We start from the raw sequence: 9,961 nt of genomic DNA, 5'->3' as shown, positions 1-9,961 counted from the left end.
TTAAACTCCTTGACAAACAAAAACACACACACACTCGAATGCTTGCGTTTGCACAAAACGAATGTTAGGTACCTTTTTGGCGGAAGGATTATCATTTTTAGGAATAACACGACTGTTGTGCGTTAAAGGACTATTTTATGTTTGCTTGTTTCGCTTATTGGTGTGCTTTTGTTTATTGCTTCACCATACGCAATGATACGGTATTAATCTAACACTCGAGCGCATTTGCAACTACCACACCGCCAGGAAGTTGAGTAGAGTGCGTGAGACAGAGTAAAGTTGGAACGGGAGAAGTCAGAACACACTGCATATCCGTGTATTGGTTGAAATGCAAAATTACAGTCAGTCGGCAACATAAGAAGAGTTCATGTTAAAACGAAGGGCAGCTAGCTAGGAACCGCTATCAGTGATGTCAGGTTTAGCTGTTGCGTTAGCAAGCGGAGTTAAATAAGCAAATCAGTACTGCACACCAGGTAACAGATGTAGAGTATTTCAGGTCCGCGATAGTAGGGCAATAACTTATGTTCCATTTAGTATCTTAGCGAAAACAAAAAATAGCAAAACCCCCACTAGTCTCGTTGATCGATTTATACATTTATTTTGTTTCGTTTTATGCTCTTATTCCACGTTTGCACACACCAGCGATGTTGCTTATGTTAGTAGATACCATTACCATGTACGTGTAGATGCGAAAGTACCTAGTGCTTCTTACACCAGGCGTGTGTTGCAAACACCATTGGTTAAACCGTACCGGAGGGCATGGCAGACAAAAGGGGGGGGGGGGGGGGGGGAAAGGGGGCACATATGTGTATATTTATATGTTTTGTTTCTTTTAACATGAATGCCTCCGCGATCGTACACCGTTCGCGGGATGTATTAAGGGATTGCAAAAGGAATATATCTTCAGAGCAAAAAACACACACTCCTGCAGGAAGCAAACGGTTCAATAGATATGCAATCGGGAAGGTGGTTAAGTTTTGCTTGCATGAAGTACAGCAATGAATGGGGATCGACGCGTGCAATGCAAAAGAAGTTGTAAATTAACGGAAACGAACACGCATAATTAACTATAAACTTTGTTGGTTTAGATGTAGCTAATATATAGAAATATAAATATAATAATTCGTTTCTTTTTTTAAAAATGGCCACGTTGTGTGTAAATCGTACTGCCCGCTTCCGGGTCCGTGGGTGCGGTTTTGTAGTGTAGCAGCAGGCACCGAAAATGTAAAACCTACGCTCGCAAATATGACGGTAAGCGTTTCAGCGCACCAGCAGCTCATTCACCGTTCGGACTGTTATGTCCCGCGACTGGATCTTATTGCGGCAGCCCGGGTCGACACACGTCAACTTCACCGTGCGTATTGGCTGAAACTGTAAGAAACCATTGTGCGAAAACTGACACTGCTTGAGCGTGCTGTTTTCCGGCGTCAGCTGCAGGTAGACGAACAGTGCCGGCACACTGACCGACACCTCCAGGCTAACGCTCGTCCGATTGTTCCCTTCGTTGCACACTGACGACACGACCGTCACCGCGATCGTCGGCCGCACCCGCTGCTCCTTCCGCATGTTCTTCAGCTTATCGAGCAGGGCAAAGTTTTCCGCGATCGGTTTCGGTATCGTCGGCTGCTGGTGGCTGCCCGGCTGGCCCGTTACGTTACGGTACGCGTACAGCAGCACGAGATGGTCGGCGGGATGTAGACCGCGCTTGGCAAGATACCCGTACACGTCCCACCGGGTAACGAGCGCGACCGAGTTTGCCGGTACACGGACACTCTCGTAATGGCGGTCGACTGGCCGGAAGCTGCCGTACCGATGGATGCGCATCTCCACATCCCACTGCTCGGCGGCGGGCGCTAGTGTATCCCGGACGGCGACCACCTCCAGCAAGCGGCGCTCGTTCACGAACGCGATCAGATGCACCGGTGCGAAGATGTCCCGGAGCCACACGTGCAGCAGCTTAAACGTGCCGCCGTACTCGATCGACGACCAGGACGGTGCAATCCAGACGTCGTTCAGCTGCCAGTAGAGCGCACCCATCGTGCCGTGTTCGAGCCGGCGCGCACGGTACACCTCCGTTTCCGTCTTCACGATCATCGCCTGGGACAGCTGGCTGAGGTAGATCAGTTCCGGCCAGTACTCTCCGGTGGACGTATCGGTTGGCAGCGGTAAATTGTACCGGATCATCTCGAGAATTGGCAGGTTACCGTTCGGGCTATGCTGGCGATGGTTGATCAGCTTTGACAGCTCGGCAGGGCCGTAACTGCGCGCTTCTGGCCAGCTGGTGAAGGCGGGAAACGATTGAAAGCCGTACTCCGATACGAACCGTCCGCCCCGATACTGTGCCGCATTCCAACCATCCAGGAAGTAATTGTAGTAATGCACTGTAAGAACGTGTTTACGTAAAGTTGAAATTGGTGCTTAAAACAAAATAGGAATTTGCTCCAAATACACTGAAGAAGAAGAAGACTCCTAAATGGAGTCCATTACATTACATTACATTACATGAATGTTTCTTACATTGATGTGGCATTTAGACGAAAAATAGCTGCCAAAAGCTTCAGACTGAGGCTAGGACGTTACTCTATAATTCTCGGTAGGAATTCCTTGGAATTGCGTAAAAAGACATCACTCACCATCGCCATACAGTGGGTCCTGTGGGTTTTCGGCGATGTATGGCTCCTTCATCGACTGTTTACCGTTCGACGGTGAAGAAAGCAGCACCGTGCGCCATCGATCGTTCTGCTCTACCGTCGGCAAAACCGTACGCACGTACAGCTCGACGTACTGGTCTAAGTAGGCGGAGTAGTTGGCTTTCGTTTTGTACCAGTCCTGCCGCAGCGCGACCTCGTTCTCGTTGTTCGTTGCCCACACCGCAACGCTCGGATGGTGCTGGATGCGGCGCACGTTCTGCCGCACCTCGTCCTTGACCGTGCGCAGAAAGTCTGCATCGGTCGGGTACATCGAGCAGGCGAACATGAGATCGTGCCAGATGAGTATACCAAGCTCGTCCGCCATCCGGTAGAAGTGGTCACTCTCGTACAGTCCACCGCCCCATACGCGCAGCATATTCATGTGTGCGTCCCGAGCGGCGTACAGCAGGAACTTCACTGTGTACCAGACCAAACAAATGTAATTGGATTACGACACCATCCATTTATTCCGCTTCAACATTCCCTTAGTTTTCGCGCGTAACTCACCATAGTTGACGTCGTACGAACGCTCCGGTAGCACCGAGGAGGGAATCCAGTTCGAACCCTTGGCAAAGATCGGCACATTGTTAACCTTGAAGTAGAACATCAATCCGTCGGATTTTATATCCTGCATTAGCTCCACCGTCCGGAACCCGATACGGATCACCTTTTCCGAGATCATTGTGTCCGGGTTCAGTGCCTTCACACCATTCACGGTCTTATCCTCCCAGCGCACGTACAGGCTGTACAGTGCCTGTTTGCCGAACCCGTTCGGCCACCAACGTTCCACCGCATCCTTGCGCACGGTTAACTGATGCAACACCAGCAGCTCTCCATGTTCGTCGGTTTGCTGTATAACCGCCAACGTTTCCTCACCTTCATTTACCAGCGGTACACCACTACGAATAGAGAGTGAGAGTGTGTGTATAAGTATTGCACAGCACCGTCCATTAGTTCACTCTGGCAACGATACCCCGGTACATGATCTTGAACGACAGCAGACCGTTGAGTTGAACGCTGCTGAGTCCCGTCTCGATATGCACACCTACTTCCACCGTCCAATCCGTATTCGGATGTTCGCTGATGTTCACCGTTAAATCGCGGATCAGTGCCGAGCTGTAGTACTCCAGACGGACCGGCTTCCAAATACCCATCGATGGTGCCGCCAGACCCCAGTCCCAAGCGAAACTGGCTTGCATCTTGCGGATCAGATTCACGTGACATTGGCCATGGTACATGCTCGGTGGACAGGTCGGTAGAATCGGCAGTGCACGACCCTTGGCACGTTCACGCGCTTCAACGACCGGCGACCGGAACTGAAGCCGTAGTTCCTTCGTTTCTCCGTCACACTATAAGCAGTCGACGCGCAGGAAAGCATGGACAAAAAGAAAAGAGAGTATTAACATCCTCACAGAGTTTAGATTTGCTGGTGGTACCTACTAGATCCTTCACGTCGTACCGGTACCGGACGAACATGTTCTCGGTAGTGCCGAGAAGTCTTTCACCAAGGTACACACTAGCGAATGTGTCCACGCCGTGAAACGTTAGCAAAACGTACTGATACTCCTCTGCGAGACCTGCCGAGTACGCGAATGCCACGGTGGACGGTTAAACGAATGAACGATATTGGTGATCTTTGCGCAAAAAACACTCACACGATAGGTTTGTCCGGTAGATCCAATCCTCCTCGCCTACCCAGCTCGTGTTGACATCGTTGTACTCCTCCAACAGTGAACCTATCACCATGCTCTGCTCCAGCGCCGTATACACGCCGGACGGCAACGTTTGATTCGGTACGACGTACACTAACGGAAAATGTTTAATACTCTCGCCGAGCTCGTCTACCTGCCAGATGTGCCGTACTTACATGCCTTCGTATCCTGTATCTGCCACAGCAGCTCGAGATCAAGCTCGGCGGAACGTTTGGACGTGACGTGTTGATTGAGCATGATTGTCACCAGCAGTAGGATGACGAACAGGAAGAACTTGAGTGCATCGAGCATGGTGATTGTGTTTGTTCGCCTGTTGAGTGTTGGTGGGTCTGTTCGCTTTCTCCCGCAGCTACTGCATGCGCACACGGGATAAATCGTTTTTGTGCGAGGTAAAAGCAGGTCAACGAGTAACACAAATGCACTTTATCGTGCTACGTACACGTACACAGTGGAGTATGATCACAACCGATTCTCTCGCAAGCGTCACAATGGAAAAAGGTGACCTTTCCTTTCAGCACCAAACTATTGCACTCTTTGGTTCGCTTATCATTTACACGTTTAATACCCGCCGGGTAGTTCGGTTTGGTTGACCACTCGACGGAATTACTGGCTACTGATAGTGAAGAACACAACCGACAGTGCGAGGATCAACGCGTTTGATTATCTGCTTCCAGAAGTGTGTTTACCATTGTTCTGTGTGTAACTCTCTATCTATCTCTCTCTCCTCTCTTACTCTCGTTTATTCCTTCAACCGTTTGTTAACGATGTACTTTAGTTGTTCATATCACACTGTCTCGATTGAGTCCAATCATAGTGTTCGCCGTACTTAACCTCACTTTCAGTATGAACCGGCGTAGTTGAACGATCCCCATTAGGTGATGGCAGATTCCCGGTGCATACTTACAGCCAGAGATGATCACCGACAATTCCGATACGCGAAGTACGCACCGCGTTCGCAAAACAGAACCACTGACGAGCACAAACAGCCGTCGACTGGCAACGGTCGGACCGGTTCATACCTACGGTAGTTGGATGATTCGCGCATACGTTGCACATTTACCGGTCTGTCGCATTGTCTGTAACACGTTGCCCACCGGCGGAGGTACCCTTATCGACCCTCCGCGTCTAATCATGATCCTACGGATTTAACCTCTCTTAAAAGAACAGTGATCGTAATTGTGGTAAACATTTGTACATTGTCATCACATTTCTTAATAAATTAATTTTAATTTAAGATATAATTAACAAAATTTTCATTAAACTTAGTTAGTTAAAAAAAGTTAGACACCCCTGTGCCGAAGTGATATTTTTATTTCGCGTTCTTAGGTATTTTGAACAATATTACTACACCTGCAACAACAGTTGCACTGGGTGGATATAAAATAAAGTTGTACTTATTGTAATTGCGCGCACTGTTTGCTGAAATCCCAACCACTTGAATCGGCCGAGGGATTAAGCTTAACAGCGTCGGAACGTTCGGTTCCGACCTTTCCACCGAATGGGCAGATTAATTGGGGATCCTATGCGTGCAGTTGCTCTGAAATACGGTACGGTTTGCAGCCATCCAGGCGCAAAAAGGTAAAACATCTCCCCCGTCACAAGCGCAACGTCATTTGAATGGCTTCACTGGCCCGTGTGTATGGGTGCCTTTCTGCAAAAAATGTGTGTCGGTAGGCCCTTTTGGTATATTGACACTTACAACCCCTGTGCGTATGCTATTCTACCGCCACGGTAGCAATCGATAATGTGCAAAGAATCCTGCAGTAACGAAGCGGGCAAACTAATTATCGCCACTCACTGTTTCCCACAACCGTGGGCTAGATTTGCGTGTAGTAAAAGCAAGTGGAAACGCACACCTACCAACGTTCTCCCTATGACCAACCGGACGGACACACTACGATACGATAGGCGCTCAATATGTCGAAGGTAAATATGCCGTTAAATGTTTCATTATCCGCACTAAAACCGACACCGGCAATCCGTAGAGAAAATGTCTTTCGGATATTTGGAATTCAAAATGGTGGTTAAGAGTAGGAAGCAGGGCTTCATCAAATAAATAACCAATGAGTTACCATTGCAAACATCAATGTGCAGCTAATCGAGGGCTGTCTTAAGGCAGTGTCTTTAACAATATCTTGTTGTGAATATGGCACCACATTACATTAAGACAACAAGACAAAATGTATCTACCATTTCTTACAGTTCTAATTTCTCTGTCGACTGCCACTGAGATATTCTTAAACCGTCTCAGGCTTTGCAAATGTCACACAAATGCACCTAAGCTCCTTTGAATGATTCAGTGCTGTATCAAACTTCAACAGTCTAGACAGGTTTGTATTTGTGCGCTTATGCGGTAACATAACCTGCGCTCTTTTGTAGTACTCTTCGAAGAATTGCCCTCACGTTTAACCCACAATCTAAAGGATGTCGGAGGTTTTAGTAATCCCCCCAAGAAATTCTTTGCAGTGCGGATTGCCACTGAAGCTAGAAGTATAGATTTCCTTTGATCTTCGAGCATTACTGACATCCAGTACACCACGGGCTAGCTAGGGAGTGAGCTAGTATTAAACAGTAACAAATGATACAGTTGTCTCTTTTTCGCATATTATAATTTTTGTTCATTATTGCCAATCAGGGAATCAGAAAGGAAAGGGAAAGGTCAACAGTCACATGAGTGAAGAAGGAAGTATCTTTCATCTTCTACCAACCGTTGAATTAGTACAGTGTGTAACTTAACTATAGCAACGCTTGTTTACTTGGCCAACAGTAATCATCGCTCTCCAAAAAACAGTCTGTCCTCTAGGTGTCCTCCATTTGTAACTTTCACCTAGTCCCAGCACATTCCATTCAAGCGAAAATCCATTTAAAACACTCTGTTCCTGCTGTTTTTGGGGAGGAAATTCGGCGTTAAGTAATTTGAGCAGTACACACTGCTCTCTACGTGCCTAAAGTGGCTATAACTACCAACCCCCAAAGGCATTTTAAGCTAGTACGTACCATTGCATTGCCACTGTTACGTGGCAGTTCCCGCTCATCGGGACGGATCAGGTGTAGTGTGTTCATTCTCGAAGACCATTACATATCGGTTCCGGTTCCAATTATACGCCACACTGGTTGACGGTTCGGGGCCAGGTGTTTCCAGGAACGTAAGCGATCAGACTATTCGGTGGTGCACGGTACTTCAGCACAATTTGTCACAGGTTATGTAGCTGGCGAGTGGAAATCGTTGCTGTCATCGATATCGCGGTAAGAAGATACCATTTTGCTATGGTTTGATGCTTTGATAGGTTTATAGAGCAAGTGAGCTTCTTATATAATGACAGGCTTTTTTGGGGTTTTTGTGTCTGAAATTGATTGACCTATAGAGATGAGTTCTTGCTATACATACCCCGTCAGATATTCAACGTTGCAGATGACCAACAGCTTTCGGCAGAGTCCATCCATCCCAAAAACGTATCAGAGTACTACAATAGCACCATGAACAGTAAAAAAGTCAACAAGATAATTGCCCAACAACAGAAAACTTGTCTAAATTTCGGATCAATGCGAAATACCTACTCCCAAGGTTTCGTCACAACATTTTTAAACTTTTAATTTCTCATTCTAGCTTTTGTTTTGCAGTATAAAAGCTATAACACTGTGTACATATTGTTAAGAACGAGACTAAAAACAGAATCCAGAATGGTGGTCACTTATTCCCTCAGAACATACACCCATTTCCGCTGCTTTCTAATTCTTGCTCATAGCCTCACGTGTGTATATACTTGACATTTCTCGTCTCCTGGAACCTTGCGTCATACTAAGATAATTGAGCAATCCTGTTAAGCCACCTGACTTTGGCATACTTGTGTGCGCGTTTGTGTGTTCTTTGTGAATCATTAAAAAAAAAAAAAGATCGTTAGTTTTTGCATGTACAGTTGTGTTTGCCGTTGCTCTTACATACTAACCTACTAAGACTCTAAAAATGTACAATTAAAAACTACCCCCTTGCGCACCTCCGAACTGATTTCGGCAGTATGCCCTCCCACGCTTATTTCCACTGTAATTAGTTATTAAATTTCGTTCCGTTTGGTTTACATGCTCTTTACTGCGTTCATATCACGATGTTGCTTTTCTGTCTCACTTTCGCTTTTTTGTACACCCATCTTCAATGTCTCCACGGTGATACGTTCCGCACAATGGAATGCAGATGGTTGTTGCGTGCTTAGCCTTTCGCAGAAAGGCAACGATCCTTCTGTGTTTGCTTATTGTCCTCTGCTCAGTCTCTACTAATGTGCGTTAGAAGGGTTGGTCTACAACAACTAAACATCCTAGAGTCTCCGCAGAGCCTGTGCGTAGTACATACCTTTACCATCGTCAAGACACTTTACCGAGACACTTTACCGGCCATCGTCAAGACACTTCACTATTCAATACGGCTTCCACCACGAATTCACATTCAGACGCATTGTTGGGAAAAAGGTTCTCCATGGAGCATTAGCTTCATTCACACCCTGCCGGTAATCCGTTTCACACCTGTTTTGTCCCTCTTTGTTGCTTCCCTTCCAGCGGTGCTTCGGAGGAGGTTGAACAGCTACACGAAGCCCCGGTGAGGTGATGCAACCCGTTCGATGCTAGGAATTAGAGGATCGTTGGGACGTAGCGCAACTGCTAGTAGTGCTGCAAGCCATGGTGTGGTGCGGCGACCGTGGAGAAGGGGCAGGATAGCCTCGGTTAGCTCGTTGAACTAGATGCGATCACTCTAGAGCGTCCTCTAGAGCAGCCTAGTCGATTAAAAACATATCGGTCTGCGCCTTCTCCTCTGCGAACTGTTGGAATACCGTCTGACTGCGATGGTTGCTAGATGTTAGCTGCTCACTACCGCAGAGCATCTTCTACATTGCCGTACTGCTTGCCCCATTCTAGATCGGTACTGTATGGTGTGCGCCTTCAGTACACTCTCGCAGTCCGCGAAGCGCATCAAGACACGGATATCGACCAGCTGCACTCCACTACGCGTACTGGACGCCGGCAGAGCATCCATGTGTCATCCGGAACTCTACATACTTCATGCCTGCGGTTCGATGCGGCAATCGCGGCCAGTTGTCGGTGCGGCGAGATGGAATGGGGCGGAGGATCGAAAGGGGAGTGTGCGTGTGTGTGGGTGGAAGGTTCCGGAGGTTTTTAACGGCGGAAAGACATGGTAAAGGAAATAACAAAACGGATGCGTTGTAGTGGCAAACGAATTTTTCACAAATTACAAGATTGAACAGCTCCACGGGGACAGGGGTTAGAAGGTATAGGGAAGATGGACAGGAGGGAGGAAGAGGGACGCGAGGTGGCGGAAGAGTTGGGAGAGGGAGTTGGTTACAATGGTTGTTGTTCCGCAAAGCTCACCCAAATCATTCCCATTTCCGCTGTTCCCGTCTATCCCCGTTAGGAGGCATACATGCGCATTTTGTATGGTTAGTAAAATCACAATACAACTAATGTACAAATGCTTGGGTTTGTTTTTAGGTTTAAAATTTTGGGTTTGTTTTTTTTTGTTGGAAAAATAAAACGTAACATGCAAATGTGTGT

General features: G+C 47.3%; 1 protein-coding gene across 1 annotated transcript; it reads right to left on the bottom strand.

The window, feature by feature from the left end:
• Positions 1–1,260: 1,260 nt before the first annotated feature.
• Positions 1,261–4,693, bottom strand: LOC128718226 (beta-mannosidase). Its single transcript, XM_053811894.1, has 7 exons — positions 4,558–4,693; positions 4,346–4,495; positions 4,131–4,267; positions 3,672–4,039; positions 3,198–3,589; positions 2,634–3,107; positions 1,261–2,381 (listed from the first exon to the last, which is right to left on the bottom strand). Exons 1-7 carry the CDS (start codon positions 4,691–4,693, stop codon positions 1,261–1,263), a joined length of 2,778 nt encoding a protein of 925 aa, XP_053667869.1.
• Positions 4,694–9,961: the final 5,268 nt, after the last annotated feature.

This window comes from Anopheles marshallii, chromosome X, assembly GCF_943734725.1.
Source record: "Anopheles marshallii chromosome X, idAnoMarsDA_429_01, whole genome shotgun sequence".
NCBI classification, from domain to species: domain Eukaryota; kingdom Metazoa; phylum Arthropoda; class Insecta; order Diptera; family Culicidae; genus Anopheles; species Anopheles marshallii.
This window is presented reverse-complemented; position numbering and strand designations above follow the sequence as displayed.